Below are 23,712 nucleotides of genomic sequence, written 5' to 3' on the forward strand. Positions count from 1 at the left end.
GTTTTTTCATATTTCTTGGTCACTTCTATATCTTCTTTTGAGAAGTCCAAGACCCCATTTCTGTACTGACTGCAAAGCCTCTGTTTTAACCACTGTCTTCTACTGACATATCAAAGCCCAATTTTTCTGTATATCTTATTACTATATGTCTATTTTATATTTAAACGAACCTTCTCTGAACACTCTACCCGAACATTGTGCTATGTGTGATGGGGACTACAAAGATAAATAAGACTTATTGCTGTGCATGGAATTGATGAGCCCCCAAAGACAAACATGGAAACTGTTCATGGGGCACAAGGTGGGTGGATAAGCAGTGACTGTGTGCCAGACATTTCCAAAGATGGCTTTACTTCATATTCTCAGTAACCTGATTTACATGGCAGCTGTTTAGGAAACACTATTATTATTGTGATTTTACAAATAACGGAACGGAAGCACAGGGAAGTAAATAAGCACTAGATAAAAATGGGAAGGAAGGGAGGAAGGAAGGAAGGGAGGGAGGGAGGGAGGGAGGGAGGGACGGAGGGAAAAGGGTGAGAAGGAGAGAAGAGAGGGTGAGAGGAAGGGAGGGAGGGAGGGAAGAGAAAGAGAGAGAGGGAGAGAAAGGGGTGGGGTGAGGATAAGTAGGAAGCACAGTCTTTTCCCATCAAGAGTTTATAAGCTGAATGAGAAAACAAGAGGCTCATAAAAATCCACAGCTACTGTTTGTTCCACAGTTCAGCACTTTGCCCTCTACTTCTCAGCCTTGCAAATATTACCCAGTGAAGAAATATGGTGGAAACACTGACGGGGTCTGCTGGGGCGGGCTAGATGATCAGTCCCAGCAGGGTGAAGAGACACCTGCTGCCCCTAGATGGCTGAGTGCAGGGTGGAGGGAAGGATCCTCTGGGTGGTGGCTCCCAGCCTTATCCTGAGTCCCTGAATCAACATGTGAGAGCTGCTAGAGGTAGGGGCTCTCATCCTGAGACTGTGCCCTACAGGGGATTTTTAGTGATAATCACACCCCAACTGCTTGTGATAGCCAGTGGTTCCTGATTCAGGCAGGAACTGAGGATTTCCTTGGCCTGGCTGGCTCCATACCAGAGTTATCAGGAACCTCAGGGATCCTCTTAGTTTTTGCCTTAACTGGGTGAGGCCCCACCAGGGAGCATGTTGGCAGCAAAGCCTGCTTCCTGCTACTCTTTCCCATTGACCCTCTCTTTTGAGGCCACGATACCATCACAGGAGGGCAATATTCCCTACTTGTTGCCACAGACTGGGTAGACTGTTCCTGTGGGGCTGTTGCCTTGCCATGGGATTCTGCCCACAGGTTCATCACCAGCTTCTAACTGACCATCCTTTAGCGGAGGAAGTAGGTAGCTCTTGGAGAAGCCATCCTGCATCCGTTCAGAAGGGCTTGAAACCTCTGACTCTGTCCTTCTATTAACAGGTTTGGAAATTCAAGTTCAGCCCCATGTCATAGGAGTGGAATTGTTTTTTCTTCTAGACATCATTCCTACAGTTTGGTTCACTGCCATTGAGGGAGGGGCAATATCAAATATCTAAGATCTATAGGTTTACTTTGCTCCTTGAGAAGGAATATCACTTATTTAAATAGACTTGAAATACATGTATAATTATAATTAAATATAATAGGTGTGTTACATATGATATATAAATTAATCAGGTTTGCTATAAAGCAAATTCTCAAAATAAATAGACACACAAACATATATATGTATTATTTAACACAGTTGTGTTCAGGCTTTTTACAGCAGAACACTTTTTATGTAAATCACTTCAGAACAGACATGTTGAGTGAAAGAAAGTGTAAAGGAGTCCTTCTTTCTCCTTCTTCCCAGCCCCATTAGTTCCTGGGCTTCCTCCAAGGAACACTCACATCTGTAGCTAGGGCTGAGTTAGCTGATGCCTAATTACTATTTAAGAATTACATTAAGTCACAAAGCAATGTTGAAATTTCTACACTTAAGTGTAACGTATTACACTATATTACCGAGCTCAGGCTGCCGTAACAAAATACCATAGAGTGTGTGACTTAAACAAGAGATATTTATTTCTCAGTTCTGGAGGCTGGTAGTCTGAGATCACAGTGCCAGCATAGTCAAGTTCTGATGAAGGCTATCCTCCTGACTTGTAGACAGCCACCTTCTCACCATGTGATCATATAGCAAAAGGAGAGAGAGAACACTCTGGTGTCCCTTCTTATAAGGGCACTAATTCCATGAGGCTGGTCTCACCCTCATGACCTCATCTAAACCAAATTACCTCTCAAATACTAGTTGACCACATGTGGCTAGTGGCTATGTATTGGACAGCACAGATAGAGAATATTTCTATCATTGCTTAAAGTTCTAGCGAACAACACTATTATAGACAATAGGCTTAGTATAATTGACATATGTAGAACACTGCACTAAAAAAAATCTTCTGGCCCCATGCAACAGTTATGAAAAATTACTGTATACTAGGGCTTAAAGCAAATCTCAACAAAGAATCTGTTCTGTCAGAAATCAATAGCAAATAGATAACAAGAAACAAACAAGTAAACAAAAACACAGGCTTAGACATTTTAAAACATACTTCTGAATAACCTTAGATAAAATGGACAAGTTCTTAAGAAAAATACAACTTGCCAAAACTGACTATTTTAAAAAAAGAAATCCAAATGGTCTTATAACCATTAAAGAAATAGTTTCAAATATCCCCATTTTTAAGAACCCACTAAGCCCTGATAGATACATAAAAGTTCATCCAATGATTTAAGAAATAAATTATTTCAAACTTAAACTCTTTTCAGAGAAAAATATAAAAGACAATATTACCCAACTTATTTTATAAAACTAACTTAATTTTTATACCAAAACCCATTAAACCAGGTCAGGGACATAAAGATTTCAGGCCATTTCACACTCATTAATTCAAAAATATAAATGTAAAACATTCACCAAAATATTAACAAACCGAATCCAGCAAAGCATAAAAAGATAAGATATAATGAGGTTGAGTTTATTCCAGGAATGCAAGGTTGGTTTAACATTACAAAATCCGTTGATTCAATTTACTATACTACCCCATTAAAGAAGAAAAAACATATGATCATCTCAATAAATCAAGGAAAAAATTCAGTAGAACCAAACAACTATTCATGTGAAAATTCCTTAACCTAATCAAGGATAACTTTTTAAAATATGAAGACATGTTAAAGTCATTTCCTTTAAAAATCAAAAATAAGACAAGAGTTCCATTTCTTCTTCTCTTTTTTTTTTTTTTTTTTGAGATGGAGTTTTGCTCTGGTTGCCCAGGATGGAGTGCAATGGCATGATCTCAGCTCACTACAACCTCTGCCTCCCAGGTTCAAGCGATTCTCCTGCCTCAGCCTCCCGAGTAGCTGAGATTACAGGCATGCGCCACCATACCCGGCTAATTTTGTATTTTCAGTAGAGATGGGATTTCTCCATGTTGGTCAGGCTGGTCCTGAACTCCTGACCTCAGGTGATCTGCCCACCTCAGCCTCCCAAAGTGCTGGGATTACAGGCGTGAGTCACCGCACCTAGCCAAGAGTTCCATTTCTATTCAACAATTTACTAAAGATCCTAGCCAGTGTAGGAAGATAGGAAAGTAAATAAAAGAGACTAGATTTGGAAAGGAAGAAACAAAAGTCATGTAATTATTATCTACATGGAAAATGCAAAATAACAGACAAATTACTAGAATTAATGAAAGAATTGAGTGAGGAGGATGGATTGATATAAAGTTATAAAATTCAATTGCATTTCTTTTTTTTTTTTTTTTTTTTGAGACGGAGTCTCACCCTGTCCCCTGGGCTGGAGTGCAATGGTGCGATCTTGGCTCACTGCAGCCTCTGCCTCCCGAGTTCTAGCAATTCTCCTGCCTCAACCTCCTGAGTAGCTGGGATTACAGGTGCCTGCTACCATGCCCAGCTAATTTTGTATTTTTAATAGAGACAGGGTTTTACCATGTTGGTCAGGCTGGTCTCAAACTGCTGACCTCAGGTGATCCACCGACCTCGGCCTCCCAAAGTGCTGGGATTACTTACAGGCATGAGCCAACACACCCAGCCTCAATTGCATTTCTGTATAGCAGCAACAAATAGAAAATAGAATGCAGTAAAAAAAAAAAAAAAAAAAAAAAAAAAAAAAAAGTACTTAGAAATAAATGTAACATAAAAACACAATATTTATGGATAAATGATAATTTTATTTAAAGTCATTAAATAAGACCTAAATAAATGGTGAGACATACTTGTTTCATTGATTTAAAAGGCTCAGTTCAGTAAAGATGTCATTTTTCCCCAGAATGATCTATAGTTTAAATGTACTTCCAATCAAAATCCTGACAGGTTGATCCTAAACTTTATATAGAAGAGGGATGAAACTAGCCAAGCTCCTAGATATCAAGCCTTATTGTAAAAATATAATAAAGTTTAACGTGTAGTATTTGTGCACAGATAGGCAAATAGAATAAAGGAACAGAACAAAAACCCCCGAAACAGGGTCTTACATGTATGGAGACATGACAAAATTGAAATATTTGAATAAAGGAGAAGGGATGGCCTATTCAGTAAATGATCCAGAAACAATATGTCATCTATATAGAAAAAAGCATAAACAGATCCTTAAACTCACACTATACAAAATCATGCCTGTAATCCCAGCACTTTGGGAGGCCAAGGCTGGTTACACAAGGTCAGGAGTTTGAGACCAGCCTGACCAACATGGTGAAACTCCATCTCTACTAAAAATACAAAAATTAACCGGGCATGGTGGCGTGTGCCTGTAATCCCAGCTACTCGGGAGGCTGAGGCAGGAGAATTGCTTGAACCCAGGAGGCAAAGGTTGCAGTGAGCCGAGATTGTGTCACTGCACTCCAGCCTGGGCAATAGAGTGAGACTCTATCTCAAAAAAAAAAATTAATTCCAAATGGGTTAAAGATATAAACATGAAAAGTGTAAGTAAATTTTTTTAATTTGAAGAAAATGTAGGGTAATGCTTTGATGATCTCTGACTCTGAATAAGGAAGAATTTTTCTTTTTTAACAGACAGGGTCTCACTTTGCTGTCCAGGCTGGAATGTGGTGACATGATCATGGCCCACTGCAACCTCAAACTCCTGGGCTCAAGTGATTCTCTTGCCTCAGCCCTCCAACTAGCTGGGATGACAGACACACACCACCACACCTGGCTAATGGTTTTTTTAAATTTTTTGTAAAGATGGGGATCTCATCATGTTGCCCAGGCTGGTCTCAAACTCCCAGCCTCAGGCAATCCTCCTACCTTGGGCTCCCAAAGTACTGGGATTACAGGTGTCAGCCACCTTGCCTAGCCTCAGAATTTCTTAAACAAGATACAAAAAGCACAAAATCATAATGAAACTATCCATAATCTCTATGTTGAATTTGAGAGCTTTCTGCATCAAGAGATACCATTAAAAGAGTACAAAGACAAGGCACCAACAGAGAGCAGTTTTGGCATACAAACCACCTTCAGATGATCATTCTACATACTACATAAAGAATGCCCTTGAAGGAAAAGACAGAATTCAACTAAAACCTAGGAGAGAAGAATGAGCAGTTATTTCACAGAAGAACAGACATGAATGGCCAATAAAGAATAAAAAGATGTTCCACCTCATTAGTAATCTTGTAAATGGAAATTAAAACAGGTACAACTAGACACCATTACATACCCACCAGATTGGACAAAATTAAATATGAACATACCAAATGTTTCCACCAGCATTTCCTCCACAGTGTTTCCTGGATCTGCCCTGCCTTTCATCATCTTTCCCAGGAATCCTCCCTCCAGGCTCCCTACCTCTCTCTGCTGGTGGCTTTCTTCCCTCTGGTCTCCCCTAGCTGCAGACCAACCTGAGATTACTTTTCTTTGAGCTGTTGCTTTCACCACCCCATTTCCTTCCCTCTGACTCAAGAGGAAGATGAGCCTTTCACTTTTTAGAAATACATGAATGTTTTCAAATCTACAGTTGTCCTTCAGGTATCCACTGAAGGTTGGGGCCCTTGAGAATACCAAAATCCACAGATGCTCAAGTCTCTTATATAAAATGGTGTTCTATTTGCCTATAGCCTTCCAACACCCTCCTGTATACTCTAGATTAGCCATAATAGCTCATGTAAATCTATGTAAATAGTTGCAGTATTGCGTTCATTTTTTATGTGTGTGTGTTTTTTTTTAATTGTTGTGTTGTTGGGTTTTGTCATTTTTCTCTTCTCAGAAGTTTTTGATTCCTGGTTGGTTGAATCACTGGATGCGGTACCCGTGGATGCAGAGAGTGACTGTACAGAAAAAAAGCATCTATTGCCTTTCCAGGCCAAGCTTTCTGTCTGTTCTCCTCTCTAGCAATAATCTCCTCTCACTCTCAGTATCTTCAAGCTTCCTATTCCTTTGCCTACAGTACAAGTGCTTCACCTCTTAGAAAGCCCTTCTCTTAATCCTCTTGCATGAATCACCAACTCTCTACCAGGCAATGGAAGAAAACAGAGTACCCTAGTTGCCTCCATTCATTCCCCAACCCAATTTAAACTGGCTTTTGGCCTCCTCACTTGACTGAAACTGCCCCTGCAGAAGGTCAGCAATGATTTTATTATGAAACTACATTGTATGTGCAAAAGTGTCTGTAACATAGATACATAGTTTGAGAAGCATAATCAATGTCCACACCTCATGATACCCATTACAAATAGGATACTGTTAGTAAATTTGAAGTCCCCTGAGAGCAGTAGACCACTTTACACTCCATCTCTGTTGTCCCCAGAACCTTCCCAGGGCCTTCATCATCCATGCCTCCTATAGCCTGTTCATCTAGGGTCTCCTCTTCTGCTGTGGTAGGTCAGCTAATTTATCTGACCGGGGGGTCAGATTACCCACTGAGGCTAATGAGAGGGCTGTCTGCCATCTCTGAAATCTGAGCTTCCAGAGACAAGTTTCCTGCCTTTGTAGTCGACCTGCAAGTGACTCAGGGCCAAGCACAGGGAAACTTATGGAGCGGGGTAGGCCTTTAGCTCTCTTCATATTTAACTTAAAAGCTATCTCCATGTTAGGGCCCATACAGTCTACTTCTATTTGCAATTCAGCTTAGTCTCATTTCCTGAGTTACCATATCCATTACCCCATAGGTAACTGAATTGGACTGTTTTTCATTTCAATTGTGAGTGTTATAAAACTTTTTCTCCTGCTTTTGTGTTGTTATAGAACTCTAGTCACCTTATTATAGCTTCATTCTTTTTAAGGCATTTTCCCAATGTTTCCAATATCAGTGGAGGGCATCAGACTTCCAGAGATTCAATGTGAGCTAAGCCAGCTTCTAATGAAATCAGCGGAAACTATCAGTGCATATCTGAACCTAAGTCAGGGTTGTGTCCGCTTGGTTCATGGAGTGATGTTCGTAAAAAGGGCTCATTTGGTTGGTCTACATGTTCATATTAATTAAAATTCTCCCAAAGCTAGCTACAATCTACTGAAAACGAGACATTAAAAGAAATTGACTTTAAAAACCAACCTGTTTTGAAAGTATTTCTAAAGAGCTTTGAAGCTGATTATAAGGGAGATTTCACAGCCTACCTGTTTGGCAGCCTTTCTAAGATCATGTAGCAGTGGGGACACCTTCTGGAGCTTTATAGAAGTGGCCTTTTTACACAGAAATCCATCTAGACTAGAGAGCTTCGAGGTAGATTCTGGGCACATTCCTCCACTACTCACCTGACAGCAAAACTGTTTCTGCAAAGTTACTTCAAGGGCAAGGTCAATGGTGTCTTGCTTTTTCTCATTCAGATTACAATCAGGATGGGTTCCTCTTCTTCCAAAGGTTCCAGACAACACATTGTATATTCCTTATGTTGTGGGTTCCAGTTACTTTTAGAATGAGAAGACCTGCTTTGGGAGTCACTGCCCTGGGTATGGCATGACATGAAGGGACCCGGGAGAAGCCCTCACCTGTGGATCGGCTAGACTCTCCAGCAAAGTCACTAAGAGCATGAGCTTTGGTGTAGGTCTAACGCAGCCATTGACCTGTCCTCTGAGCCTCAGTTTTGTCATCTGAAGACAGGATAATCATAGTGGCTTCCTCCTCAATCTGTTGTGAAGATTAAATTAGGCAGTGCTTATCAAGTGCTTCATAGTTCCTGGTAGAGAATAGTGATGATAAGGTCAGCTGCAGTTACTTAATTGGGGCTCTTACTTGATACGTTGCTTTACCACTATTCATGACTTTCTCACTACCATCTTCTAGGCCAGTGGTTCTCAGCCATGAATGCACATTAGAATCAACTTGGGAAGTTTCAAATAGATTGAAGCCAAGTAAATCAGAATCTCTATGGTTGAGATTCAGGCTTCAGTCTTTCTTAAGGGTCCATGAAGGATCCCAATGGCCAGCCAACACCGAGAACCACTGTTCTAGAGGCTCCAATTGCAACTCCTTTTGAGAACCTTTTAAAAAGATGGTTTTCATCTGCTAAGCTCTGAGTAACTTGAGTTTCAGCCTCTCAGCGATCTCTCATCAGTTTCCACCTTAGCACACGTGACCAGTTGGAAGTATTCTGTGGTATAATAATGTCAGAAGGCTGGGGAGGCTGCTTTCCATAATAGAGACATGTCTCTAGTTGGCTTCCCCTTCTCACGTGGCAGAGCTAGACCGTGCTGCTAGAGAAGGCACTGGGCCAGCCCATCTGTTTCCATCTGTCATTTGCTTCCCAATGTAGGATGATCAGCAAGTGTAGGACCACAAATCTAGACAATAAATATGGAAACATGGCAGGGACTTTGTGTTTGCACCCAGAGGGGCTTAGAAATATGCCCACTTTTAATATAATTTAAAGCAATATTATAATCTGCTCCCTTTAGAAACAGCAGTCAGGGGCTTGCCTAATCTGGAGCAGATTTGCGATGTGTAGAGTCAGAGGAAGGAAGGATGGATGAGAGGCAGGGGGTTTACAAAATGAGAAAAGCAAAGTCAGATAGCTGAGAGCAAGAATAGGAATTTGGGAAGCCACCTGATAAGATCTGACAAGTAAAGATGCGTGGTTTGCATCAGATTATAAATTAGGAACAATGGAAATATGAGATTGGAACTGCAGGAGAAAATAATCTCAGCAATGAAATTAATTCACAGAGGCCACTAGCGCACACTCAGACCTTTGGAGTGCTGGATACTCTCATAACTGGACCTCTGACCATGCAAGGCACCAGTGGCTATTGTGGATCATTTTCTCATATTGATATCAGTGATTTATAAGGGTGATGACCAGCTTGCACCACTAAGAATATTGATATTTTCTTTCCACACTTGAAATGTTTTCATTCCACTTGTTCATTCTGTAGTTGTTTATTGAGGGTAATTGTGCAGGGCACTGTGCTAGGGAGAATAAAACCAATCTGTGTATGTTAGCTTTCATCACGCAACAAAATACCCAAAATGTAATTGTCTAAACAGAAAATATGTGTTACTTCTCATGAATCTGTGAATTGCCTAGGTAGTTTTCAAGTTGCCATTTGCATCACATTTTTGAATGCCTCATTGGCCAAAGAAGTCAAGCCAAGCCCAGATGCAAGGCCTGAAGAAAATAGACTCCATCTGTTGATGGGAGGAGAAGCAAAGTTGTATTACAAACAGTTGTGCTTACTGGAATTGGACGGATTACTTTTTTACAAATAGTAGACCATCTGATATAACATTTGAGCAAAACAAGATCTTTATAACTCTTTTTACTACAGGGAGTTAACTACAGTACTCTTGACTAGAATTTCATTCAACAAATGTTAGGCTTGACTCTAAGCTTGATATGGTGCCCAGTGCTGGAGACCGTGGTGAGAGAGACAGACATGACTCCTGCCCCTGCTGATGAGTAAATTACAGTGTAGGATGTAGAAGCATGGAGATGACCCCTGAACCTGGACCTGGGGGTCAGGGAAGATGTTCCGGTGAAAGTAACATCTAAGCTAATGTTTAAAGGTTAGGTAGATGTTAACTGCTCAATGCCAGGAGGAAGAGGTGCATGAGAGCAGTCAAAGTGACTGCTGGGGTCAGTGCTAGTCCCCATGGTTACTATCCCCCTTCCTGTCATGCCTGCCCCCAGTGCTGACCATCACTGACCCCACCTCATTACTTCTATATTCTTCATCATCATTGTCATCACCATCATCTGCTTCTATTTGGCACCTACACATACGCTGCTCCCACAACAGACTTCTTCCCTGTCCCTGGGGAATCCTATTTCCTTTACAGCGGGGGTTCTCAACCCCCCAAGGAACAGTACCAGTTTGTGGCCTGTTAGGAACTGGGCCACACGGCAGAAGGTGAGTGGCGGGTGAGCAAGTGAAGCTTCATCTGTATTTATAGCCACTCCCCACCACTCGCATTACCACCTGAGCTCTTCCTCCTGTCAGGTATGCAGTGGCATTAGATTCTCATAGGAGCACAAACCCTATTGTGAACTGCACATGTAAGGGATCCCAGTTGCATGCTCCTTATGAGGATCTAATGCCTGATGATCTGTCACTGTCTCCCATCACCCGCTGATGGGACCATCTAGTTGCAGGAAAACAATCTCAGGGCTCCCACTGATTCTACATGATGGTGAGTTGTATAATTGTTTCATCATATATTACAATGTAATAATAATAGAAATAAAGTGCACGATAAGTGTAATGTGCTTGAATCATCCTGAAACGATCCCCCCCACCACCCCACCCAGTCCATGGAAAAATTGCCTTCCATGAAACCAGTCCCTGGTGCCAAAAAGGTTGGGGACCGCTGCTTTGCAGGCACTTTTCCCCTAGCCTATACGTTCCTTCTACTCTTCACTTGAAAAGAACCATTCTTTCTCTCAGGCATAGTTAGACCATATCCTCCTCCATGAAGACTTCTGTATGCATCCAAGAAGAGTTAGTGTCTCCCTCATTTGAATTCCAAAAATGATGGTAATCCTCACCAACCCCACACAAGAGCAGCTCACATTCATTGGACATTTGCTATGACCCAGGCACCGTGGGGCTCATTATGTGAACTATGGCTCACAGCAATCAGATGCAGAGGGTTCTCTTACTAACACAGCCCCCAGGCCCCATAGTGCACAAGTAGGGAAGCCGGAATTCAAACCCAAGCCCTCTGACCCCACAGCCGTGCTCAGAACCCCTGTGCACTGCCTGGCTCCCTGCTGGAACACTTGTACCCTAAAGCACAGCCACTCCTGTGGCTCTGACTCTGATCCACTGGGCTCTTAGCTCCTTGAAGCAAGGGTTGGATTTCTCATCTTTAGAATCCTACAACACTGTAGTGGATTCCCTAGGAGAACCCGAGAATGTGGTTCTTGAGGTGATTTATTGAGGGAGGGCTCTCAGGAGAACTATAAGAAATTAAGGGAAGCAAGACAGGGCCGGAGGAAAACTAGGGGAAGATGTGATTTCAGAAGTCTAACCTCTGTCTGATCCCATGGGGAGCTTTGGAGTGTAAATTACATCACAGTTTGTCCCACTCAGAGACAAGGAGGCTGGGCTCTCATAGCTGCCACCCCTATCAGTCACTCCTTCCTATAAGTCATACCCTAATGAGGGGGAAGGCAGCTCAGGGTGGGTGAGGCATCTCCCATCAGGCCAGGGCAATGCTCCAGAGGAAGGTACAGCCACACCCACAGCACCTGGGGGCATCACCCTAATAAAGTGCACCGGCAGCATCTGCTGCAGTCATCAGTTTTAAAAAAATATTAAACAGCATATGCAGGCCCTTCTTGTCCAGCTGATTTCATCCTCTGTAGTGGACACTCCCAGAAGCCAAGTCTAATGAATCAATGAATTAGAAGTCAATGTGTCTCCTACAGGGCTGCCCACCCCTGCCACCTTTTCCCACAAGACTACACTGTGCAGACTTCAGTGGGTGTCCAGCATCCACCATCCCATCTGCAAAGATCATGGAAGCTGCAACACAGAACATTAACTGAAATACAAGCTTGTTCATCAGGGTTTTATTTTAGCACCACACTGCTTCCAGTGAAGAAAGGACAGGAAAGAAGTATGGTGGATTTTTTTTTTTTTAACTTTGTAGCACAAAAGATTGTGGTGATCCTTCCCCAAGAGTTGAAAATAAAACATGAGGAGGGAAACCACTGCCCCCAAAGCCGGTGCTGCTGATAGCGGGTGTCTGACATGCATGTGATTCTCTGGCAGCTACAGGGAGCGTTTCTTTCCTGGCTTCTCCCATGATTCTGATACAGGGAGCTCTGGAATTGGAGCAGTATCGATTGTTCTTGTTTGCTATGCACTCCCTTTTAAAAATAACTGAATCTGCTCCTGTTTGGGTCAGCATACTAGGAAAGTAATCACCTGTTCCTGAGGGTAAAAGGAAATCTGATCCAAAGAAACTCTACCAGTGTTCTATTTCAATATTTTGGAGCAGGTTTTCCGGTTTTAATAACATAAAGCCCTCATTATGGTCAATGTTTCATTGTCTCCTGTGGCTCAGGCGGCGAGCAGGGAGGGCTGCTCTGCCTTCCTCTGTTGATTTCCAAAGAGACCTCTCACTTCCCAATTGTCCAGGTAGCATTGTCAACTGAGGTGTTGTTTTTCCTCAGGTATGAAGACCCTCTACAGCTTTGTATTTTTCCTTTACAGAAATTCTCATTTGTTTTCTCTTTATGCAGCACAACATCCCACAGGGGTGCAAAGGCTGGATGGGAGAGTGCTATTATGTGGGGCAGCGAGCCGGCAAAGCCTTGCCAGGCATCTCTGCTGACCTGGAGTGATTTAATAAGTGTTCAGAATTGTCCTTGGCTGATTTTCACTGTCCCTAGCTGTTAAGGCTGCAGTGATAGCCCCATATTAATTATCAGCTCCATTCTCAGCTGTCATGTTGCCATTCCTACCCACGGCAGCTCCTAAATCTGGCTGCCCATTAGAATTGCCTGGGAAGACTGTTAAAAATCTAACTCCTGAGACCTGCTGAATTGTAATCTGTCAGAGGACAAGGTTCAGGAATCTTTATTTTAACAAGCTTCCCGGGAGATTTGTTAGCACCCAGCCCAATATGTGTTCTCTGCCCCTAATGGAGTGGTTTCAGCCAGAGGTAAAGTCAGCTAGAGACATCTGGTCTGGAACAAGCCAAATGGAAGCTCAGGCCAAAAATGAAAAGAGCTTTTCCATACTCTGTGAATTCTTCATGCTTTCCCATCCCCACTCTTTATCCCAGGTTGACAGAGAAGGTGCAGAATAGTCAGATTACCCTCCATGCTATTCAACTGTTCTCATTCAACATTCCACACACCCATCCATCCATCCATCCATCCATCCATTCATGCAATCAATCAAACAACATCTGTTGAGCTTAGGCTCTATGTGTAAGACCCTGTGCAATGGGGTCTGTAAAGAGGGGACACCGTGGATCCTCCTTCCATACAGTAATAAGCCCAGCCAAGATCATGCCAGCCCAGTGTTTTCCCTTCTTAAAAAGAGCAACCAGAGCTCAGCTCAGAGCCTTCACCAGGCAAGAAAATAATTACATTGATTTTTTTCTGTTGTGTTGATTTTTCTAAATATGCTAGATAATCCTGTGTTTTCATTTATAGTAATGACATAGAATTTTCCTTTAAAATAAGCCTATTAATGAACACCACAATGTGATATCACCGTATGCTCATTTGAATGACCAAAATGTAAAAGACTAAATACCAAGTGTGGATGAGAATGCAGACCAATGAGAACTCTCATACAATGCAGGTGGTAGTGTAAAGTGGTACAACAGTTTTGGAAAACTGGTTGGCAGTTTCCTGTAATATTAAATATACGTATACCATACAACCCAGCAATTTGCTTCTAAGGAATTTACCCAAGAAGAATGAAAACATATGTCTACAAAAAGACTAGTACACAGATGTTCATAGCAACTTGATTCATAGTATCTAAAAGCTAGAAATAGTAAAGGTGTCCATCAACAAAAAGATGGGAAAACATCCACACTATGGAATACTGCTCCAAAGAAAGAACAGAATCATTGCTCCATGCAACAACATGGACGAATCTCAAAAACATCATGCCAAACAGAGGAAGTCAGACACAAATTTGTACATGTTTCCAATTTCATTTCTATGAAAGTGTGGGCAAATTAATCTCTAGTGATATTAAGCAGATGAATGTTTGCACAAAGCAACTTTTTAGGATGATGGAAACATTCTGTTTATTAATGTGGTGATAGTTCCACAGATGTGTATACAACTCATCAAACTGTGTGCTTACAAATCACGAAGATGGTAGTGGGATCCCTGAAATTTAGGAAATGATACTCTAGGACATGGTTAGAGTGGACAGTGTCCTAAAAGAAGTGCAGATGAAATGCTGTGAAGCTTCCAAGGGAGGGAGAATTTCTTCCGGTGGGAAGATAGGCCAGTGGTGGGAGCTTCACATAATAGATGACATTTGTGCTGAGCCTCTGAGTACAGATGGGGCCAGAATGAGTATATAAGTGAAATAGATTGAAATTAACATCAAGGGCTTGAGATAGGTTGGGGAGGGTCAGAGAGGGGTCCAGAAAAAGCCACGCACCAAGGGGAAACAGGAAGAATGGGGGTGACCCCACCACCTTGGCCTTTGTGACATCCAAAGGCCTTTTTAATCAGTGGAACCTGGACATATGGGCTTCAGCACCAGCCGGTACAGTTGCTTCTTTTCCCCTGGGTTCCTCTGCTCAGAGAACTTGAGTGGCAGCACAGCTTATTGGTGGGACCAGGACTAGGGTGTGGCGAGCAAGGCACTGAGATCACATTGTAGGAGGCAAGGTCATGTCCAGGCCCCTAACAGAGAGTGCTTCCCAGGCCTCAGCTGAGTCTTAGCCCTGCTTTCTGGTGAGCTGGGAGCAGGATCCCCAGTGGCTCATTCATTCATGACCATGCTGACTACTTATTCCAGTCCAGGCTCTGGATTAGACACGATATTGGATACCAGTCCTCAGCAAGTCCACATCTAACAGGGATGGTAAAAATAAGTGTGAAAGGGGAAGCCCAGGGGGCTATGGATACTCAGAGGAAAGAAATTGGGCCTAGACTGGTAGTCAGAAAACTTTTTAAGAGCAAGTGAAACCTTAGCTGAGATTTGAAGAAGGCAAGTTCAAGGGAGGGTGTAGGGTGGTCCCTGCTAGACCTGCCTGGTCTAAGATTTGGAGTTTGGCCTTAGAAACTGAGCCCACTGAGCACTGATTTGCAAAAACTGATGTCTCCTGTCTCCCCCTGTTCCCTGTCCCATGCTTTGGTAGGTTTGTGATGTTGCCAAAGAAGCCCTACAGTGCCCCACTGTCCCAGATGGAGTCCATCCCAGCAACCTCAGAGACTGCCAGCCCACCAGCAATCCTAGTTACAGTAGAGTCCCCCGAGATGGATTTAAATGATTTTGTAAAGTAAGTGCAAATGCAAAGCCAACATGGATTTTTTGTAGTAGCTTTTGTTTTCTTTACACGGACTTACATTCTCAATACTCATCCCTCATTGGTTCATTCATCCAGTCCCCAGTCAACAGTTTAATAAGTGTCTTCTATGTGTAGGCCCCAGACTAGACATCTGGCATAGGGAGAGGGTACCATCATGAGTCCTGGGGGACTGAGCCCTTCCTATCATATTGTCCTCTCTGTATGTCCAAGGTCTACAGTCAGGATTGGGTCCAGGGTAGCAAGCAGGAAAGGATATATCAATTCACCAAACATTATGTCCTCACAATAAAATGCTCCAATAAACAGGGAAACAACATTGAGCACATAGAACACCCACATTGTCTGAAGAATTGCTAGAGCTTCCTAGGACTTTTTGTAAGTTAGACATGGGCTTCATGGGCCAGTAAAAAAGGGTTGAGCCACGTGAAAAATTGACCAGTTCAGTGGCCTAGACCACATGTTTGGGGGCATAGGGCAACAGAGCCCTGACCAGCTGACCTCTTGAGAAAGGTGTCCCTTGATTGAGAACCCCCCTTACGTTTGGGGGTGTGGTAGAGGGAGAAAAGGAAGACAGAGGTGTTATGTACCTGAGACTGTGTGGCGATGACAGCCCAATGAGTGAATCTCTGCATTTCTTTAAACTTCCTAGGACTGTCTTTGTGGATGAAGATGCCAGGCCTGAAGAAAAAGAACTAAGAAAAATGAAAGCTTCCAGTGTCATCTCAGATGTACGGTGTCCTTTCCATGGGGAGGGTAGGCAGGTCAAGGGTCCTTCCCATAAAACAAAGGCAGAACCAGGAGCAGAGTGGCCAGTACAATGCTTGGGTTTAGTTGGGACAAAGCCGTACAGCTTTACCCACATTTCTTCCCAGCCAAACACCCCAGAGCCAACACTCAGTGAGAGCCTACACTTGTGATGTTCCTACACCCTAGATAGAGGATACTAAAGGAAAAATATTTTCTTAATAATTCTGTAGCAAAAACAAAGGGGGCTTAAAAATTAATACCCTTAAATTCTCCTTCTAGAATGATGTCCTAAGCAAACTATTGGAGATACAAAGATGTGCATACAAAGATGCTTGTTACAACATTTTAGAAACAGCAAAAAATGAAAAAAATAATGAAAGATAAATTACTGTGTGTCCATGATGTGATGCAATCTTTTAAAATAGTGTTGAGTGGGATTTTCCTATGGTGGGGTAGAAGTATGAATTGGCATAACCTCTTATAACATACAACTTTGCAAATAGATCAAAATTTAAAATGCGTTGTCCACCTTCTAGAAATTATCCTCCAGATACACGTCTGCACTTGCATAAAGCATGTAACCATCCTTGTACACTGCAGCTTTGTTTGTAAAGGCAAGAAATATTGGAAACAACTTACTTCCATCAATAGGAGACCGTCTGAATAAACTAAATTACATCTGCACAAGGCAATACTATGAAATTCTTTTTTAAAAATGAGAAAGTTCTCTACATACTAATTTGGCGCAATCTTTGATATATTAAGAAAAAGTACCCAGTGCAAAACAAAGTACACTGTGTGCTACCATTTGTATAAAGAAAAAAGTCTATGAAAGCAACCAACACTTATTGAGCACTGACCTAAGCTTTTTTTTTGAGGCAGAGTCTCACTCTGTTGCCCAGGCCAGAGTGAAGTGGCACCATCTTGACCCACTGCAACCTCCACCTCCTGGGTTCAAGCAGTTCTCGTGCATCAGCCTCCCAAATAGCTGGGATTACAGGCACTTGCCATCATGCCCGGCTAATTTTTTTATTTCAGTACAGACAGGGTTTCACCATGTTGCCCGGGGTGGTCTTGAACACCTGAGCTCAGGCAATCCACCTGCCTCAGCCTCCCAAAGTCCTGGGATTACAACCATGAGCCACTGCCCCCAGCTAAGCAATTTTTTACATGAACTCTTTTACTTCTCCCAACACCCCTGTGAGGTGGGTACCACTATCTTTCCCCATTTTACCAATGCAGGGACATGTCCATCAAGCAGTGGAGCTGGAAGACTTGACCATCTGGCTTGCTCTTAGCTAATGTGTTACCTCTCAAACAGTTACATAGATATCTTTGCTTGTGCATGGAATATCTATGGAATTTAATCTTCATGAGGGCAGGAATTTTTTTTCTGTTTTGTTCATCATCATATCCTCAGGATATAGAACTGGTTCTTAGTAAGTCCCCAATAAATATCAGCTGAATGAAGAGGAATAACTAAATTCAACGTATAGGAAACTGGACAGTGGGTACCTCAGGAGGGGGGAACCAGAGAACTGTAGGGATAGAAGTCTTTTTTTTTAATTTTTTTACCATATATCCTTTTGAATATTTTAAATTTGTATAGTGTACAATCAACTTTCTAAAATACTTTAAGTGATGTTTGTGAAGAATATTCAGTCATATTGGAAGATGGCACTCACATTAGGTCAACTGAAAAATCAGAATACAAATATATATGCACACATAATACACTATATATACACACATATATATATAATAATATTTATCTACAGTATAACCTGAGATGGACTTTTATTTCTTTCCTTGGAGCTTTCTATATTTTAAAAATTTTTTAGAATGAGTATGTGTGAGTATATAAAACATTTGTCTTTTAAATGTTAATTCTTCTTTTTCTATTTTCAAAGATGCTTGTCATAGAAAACTCAAGAATAGGCCAGAAACAGTAATTCACACCTGTAACCCCAGTACTTTGGGAGCCAAGGCAGGAGGATGGCTTGAGGTCACGAGTTAGACCAGCCTGGGCAACATAACGAGACTCCAGGGTGTGGTGGCGCACGCCTGCAGTCCTAGCTACTTTAGGGAGGCTGAGGTGGGAAGGTCACTTGAGCCCAGGCATTCAAGGCTGCAGTGAGCTCTGATCTTGCCACTGCATTCCAGCCTCGGTAACAGCGACAGATACCTTGTCTCAAAAATAAAATATATATGTACATATATATGTACATATGTGTACATATAAACTCAAGAATACAGAAAAATTAAAGCAAACATCCTCAAAATTCCTATCTTCTTTCTACCCCACTGAGAAAAATGCTACGAAATTCTTAGCAAACAACCTCCCAGATATTTCTATTTGCCTACGCAAATCTCTGAAGGAATTTACACACACACACCTTCAGACACATGAGGCATATGTAATTTTACATGAATGGAACTGCTTTTCACTCAATAATATGTTGTGCACATCATCCCTATCCATAAATATACATGCATTATACTTCATGGATAGGTGTACCACACACACTTCATTTAAAGTGACCCCCTATTGATGGGCACTGAGTTGGCTTCCAAAGTTTTGCTGTTATAAATAATGCTGCAGTAAACATCCTTGTATGTACATTATAGTCACTTGCTCAATTATCTCCCTGGGAAAAAAATGTACTATTTTTATAATCATATACAACATACTTTATTTTTCTGTCAATTGATGATCCATTTTGAATGCTTGCCAGCTTTTCCTCACATCTTTAATTTCTAGGAAATAAAAATTAGCTCTACTGAAATAGAAAGAATATACTCAAGCCAGAGCCAGGTGGAGGATCAGGAATCCCCACAGACCTGTGAACAGAATGAGATGCTTTCCATTGGGATAGAAGAAGTAAGTGACACCGTGTGAGTCCTGACCTTATCAGACACTAACTTTTCTTTCTAACTGAGCAGCTGCCCCACATTAGAAACTTAAATCTCACCAGAGCACTGTTACCATCATTACCATTATGTGTTTTCAGGGTGCTGGGCTACCATCTATCAAATGAGTTGAAGACTGGAATTAATGTGTAAATTGACATAACTTTCACTTACCCTTGGCAGGCATTCATCCCAACAGCTGCTCTCTTATAGAATGACTTTCTCTGCAGGTGTTTGATATTTTGCCCCTGTTTGGAGTGTTACAGCCACACAGTAGCCACCAAATATCGTTCACCTTCTATGGACACGCTAACATCATTGCACAGGCTAAAGCTCTGTGTGAAGTGGAAGAAGGACCCACCTACGAAATAACACTAAAGGGAGAGGCGTCCCTGGTCAACTATTCCTTTGACACCAAGGATATTCACTACGGATTACAGGTATCACAAACCATCGGGTGGAGATTTTCTGGTTTTGCCTTAAGCATCTTAAACAAATCTCTCCTGAACCCCAATCATCATAGTCTCACCATCACCCCTGTCCTTGATCTCCCATCAGCCTCCCTAACCCTGACCATCCTCCTGCTGCCAACTGTTTGCCAGATACTTACACTTGCTTTTCTTATCGTCTCCTGAAACTCAGCATGTTAGATGCTCAAGGTCACTTCTTCCCTTTCAATCCAGGAGCCTGTTCCAACTTCTGCATTTCTTTCAATAGCATTACCATTTTCTCCACTCTTGGGTTCACAATCTCCAAGGCTTTTCCGCTGCACTCTCTCCTTCACCTCTCCACATCCTTCTAAGCATCCAGGGTTTGCTGACTCATCACCAGGGTCCCTCTCTGAGTCAGTTTTCTCTTCCCATTGCCACTGATATCACATTACAGGTTCTCATCAAGCCATGCCTAAATTATTACAGCAGTTCCTCCCACACTGTAATGTGCCTATGAATCACCTGGGAGTCTTGTTCAAGTGCAGATTCTGATTCAGTAAATCCAGCGACATTTTCCAAAATGGTGTTGTCATCCCGTCAGTCCCTGACCAATTAATCCCAGCAGCATTTGGCAAAGCAATGTGATATTGACCAAAGAGCATCGTTTTGTATTCCGGTTCTACTTCCTCTTCGTATTCTGGTTTTACTTCCTCTTCCTATTCCAGTTTTACTTCCTCCTGACTGCATGACCTTGGGCACATCACCTCTCCAAGCCTCAGTGTCCCTCATCTATAAGGTGGGAACCGAGTAGCAGGCCCGTCCCACCAGGAGTTGTCATTGCTTAAAGCGTCTGGTCAGTGCTGTGCTGGGTCAGAGTTGGCTATCAATTGTCATGAGTTCCTTTGGGTCAGAGCCCATTCCTCCACCTGGGTGAGGCTATCCTAAGCCTGTCTATTAACTGGTGATCTTTACACTGGAAGCTTCACTTCCCATAATTCCCTCTTATAGTCCATACATTTCACTGTGGCCAAGCTTGTCTACCTACCAGCCCCAGTGCACCCCAGCGCTTCATGCAGCTACACTTTCTCTTGCCTTATCCCTCTCATCCTCCACTCTGCCAAGCCCAAACCTCTACATCCCATAAGACCCAGCTCAGCTCCTTCTAGGGTTATCTTTTACTTTACATTCCCTTGGCACTTAATGATAGTCTTTGCCATAATATAATATACTTTCCCATTTTTGTTTTGGAATAATTGTCAACTAATTCCATCAGTACACATTCTCTTCCCAATCAGATTTTGTGTTATGCACTCGGAGACCATATCTCCTACCAAATTTCAATGAGGATTGAATCTCCATTACATAGCTCCTGCATGTATAATTACTGAATTGTGTGCATGCATATGTGTTTATAGATCAAAGATTTTGCCTAAAATCTGATTCACCCAGCACCTACTGAGACCATCTCCATGATGCTGACCAAATAGAATTCTCTTTCCTTCGTCGTCTCCAGGGTCCTTTGGGCACTTGGTTTTGGCTGATCTCTGAGTATAGTCTTTGAAACAGTCAGTCCTCACCCTAGCTTTTCCTAAGGACCCCCAAAGTGGCCTGTTTGTGGTTATTGGGCCTGCTAACCCAGCTGGTGAATTATGTTAGCAAAATTCCAGGAAAAAGAACATGACTGGCTTGTTACACCCATGGTTCTCCATTTGAATGGAAAAATTCATTCTAGAACATTCTAAACTCAAATCTTTTGTTTTTCTTACAGGACAGAATCCAGAAGGCAAATCTTTTTTTTTTTTTTTAATTTTTTTTTTTTATTATACTTTAAGTTCTAGGGTACATGTGCACAACGTGCAGGCTTGTTGCATATGTATACATGTGCCATGTTGGTGTGCTGCACCCATTAACTCATCATTTACGTTAGGTATATCTCCTAATGCTATCCCTCCCCCTTCCCCACACCCCACAACAAGCCCTGGTGTGTGATGTTCCCCTTCCTGTGTCCAAGTGTTCTCATTGTTCAATTCCCACCTATGAGTGAGAACTTGCAGTGTTTGGTTTTTTGTCCTTGTGATAGTTTGCTGAGAATGATGGTTTCCAGCTTCATCCATGTCCCTACAAAGACATGAACTCATCATTTTTTATGGCTGCATCTCGCTGGGGCCTTACGAGCTTACTTTCTCACTATTCACAATAGCAAAGACTTGGAACCAATCCAAATGTCCAACAATGGTAGACTGGATTAAGAAAATGTGGCACATATACACCATGGAATACTAGGCAAATCTTTTTAATGTAGAGAGCTTACTTTAAGATTCTCTATTACAAGTTCCTGTAGTGAAAAAACTGAGACCCAGGAAGGTGAAATGCTCAGCCCCACAGCCATACCTAAACTAAATGGGTTCTTAGAAGAACTAAGAGCCAGGTTTCCAGAGTCTAGTGCCCCAGTAGGCATTTGTTGTGATGCCGAGATGTAGACTGACCAGTATTTATATCAGGAGCTGTCACACCCTTATCCATGAGGCATGTTTCTGCACCGTTGTCACTATCAAAGCCGCATCCCAAGATGGAGTCACTCTTCTCCTTCTCTTCTCAAGCTGTTTGACCACGTCACAGAGAGGGAAATCACGCTGACGAACGTGGGGAAAGTCGGCTTTGAGTTCAAGGTTCTGACTGACCACCAGTCTTCTCCAGACAACCTTCTCCCTGGAGTGCCACTAATCCTGCCTGTCTCCGTAAGTAAACGGTGGGAGGGGCCCAAATTCAAATCTACGAGCCCCACCCCAATGCAAGTGAGTATTCACGACCAGGATTACAAGTGTGACTTTTTTTTTTATTGAAACTAAAGAACTCTCAGAAGCAGAAAAAAAATAAAAATAAATCCAAGCTACTTCACTCATTTATTAAACAAATATTTATTTAGTCACACAGTAGCCAGTTTCCAGGCACCAGGGATACAGCAATCAACAAGACAGATGCAACCCATGGATTTTTTTTCCATGATAATGAGACTAATTTATTTCCGCCGATGTCTTCACACTGCCCTTGTAATTCCCGAGGGCTTCCTCTCTACTGACTTCATTCAGCAGGTGTGAAAACACCAGCAGACTGCGCTGAGCCAAACTGGTTTCAGAAGCAAACAGAGAAAGTGGTTCCTTGTTCATATTATGTTGATCTACCAGTTCCAAGGAACATTTGTTGAATTTTTCTCACTATGAAAATAGTACATAATTGTTATAAAAAATGGAAAATATTTTTAAAGTATAATTATTCATAATCTTGTAAATCCAAAGATAATGAGCACCATCATCTTTGATGATAAAGTCTGTTCTTCCCCTAAATCATCTCACATATTTGGGTTTACTGCTGGTCTCTTTATTCTTCATTGCTCTGTCTGTCCCTGCATTAATACTGTACTATTTTAGTTGCTATGGCTTTAGAAATACATCTTAATATGTGTTAGGTCAACTCCCCTTTTGGTTTTTTTCCCAATTTGTCTTAGCTAATCTTTTGAATTCACTTTTTTTTTTAAGACCAGGTCTGGCTCTGTCACCTAGACTGGAGTGCGGATCTCGACTCACTGCAACCGCTGCCTCCTGGGCTCAAGCAATCCTCCCACCTTAGCCTCCCACATAGCTGGGACCACAGGCATGCACCACCACACCCAGCTAATTTTTGTATTTATTGTTTGTTTTATTTATTTATTTTTTGTTTTTTAGAGACAGGGTCTTGCCATGTTGCCCAGGCTGGTCTTGAACTCCTGAACTCAAGGTGTCCGCCCGCCTTGGCATCCCAAAGTGGTGGGATTACAGGCGTGAGCCCCATCTCGCCCAACCCAAATTCACTCTTGTGTTTTGTTTCTCTAACTTCCTGACTTGAATGCCTACTTTTATTTTTTTTCTTAGTTAATAATGAAAAAATGTAAGACTATTCATTTGCCTAAGGACACCTTTAGCCTTATCCCTTATATTTTAAGAAAATTACAGATAAAAAAGTAGATGACAATTTTGTGTGTTTTATACATGTTAATATTTACTATTATGATTTTCATTATTTTCTAAGTTGTCTTAAATTATAGTTTTACTTACAACTGTAATTTAAAATATTTTTTCTTTTTTTAATTTCCAAATGATTATGATTTTTGCTTTTGTTATTTAAATTGTTACTAATATTGAGGTTTT

The 23,712-nt window shown here is 41.9% G+C and overlaps 1 protein-coding gene across 3 annotated transcripts in view; it reads left to right on the plus strand.

Moving 5' to 3' along the window:
* Window positions 1–23,712, plus strand: part of HYDIN (HYDIN axonemal central pair apparatus protein) — a 438,909-nt gene that overhangs the window by 232,999 nt on the left and 182,198 nt on the right. For all 3 annotated transcript variants that reach the window (XM_024234010.3, XM_054534089.2, XM_054534091.2), the window contains exons 24-28: window positions 15,270–15,410; window positions 16,090–16,168; window positions 18,949–19,068; window positions 19,328–19,537; window positions 22,129–22,266. In XM_024234010.3, the coding sequence (XP_024089778.2) occupies window positions 15,270–15,410; window positions 16,090–16,168; window positions 18,949–19,068; window positions 19,328–19,537; window positions 22,129–22,266 (688 nt within the window). The remainder of the gene's footprint in view (window positions 1–15,269; window positions 15,411–16,089; window positions 16,169–18,948; window positions 19,069–19,327; window positions 19,538–22,128; window positions 22,267–23,712) is intronic.

This window comes from Pongo abelii, chromosome 18 (assembly GCF_028885655.2).
Source record: "Pongo abelii isolate AG06213 chromosome 18, NHGRI_mPonAbe1-v2.0_pri, whole genome shotgun sequence".
NCBI classification, from domain to species: domain Eukaryota; kingdom Metazoa; phylum Chordata; class Mammalia; order Primates; family Hominidae; genus Pongo; species Pongo abelii.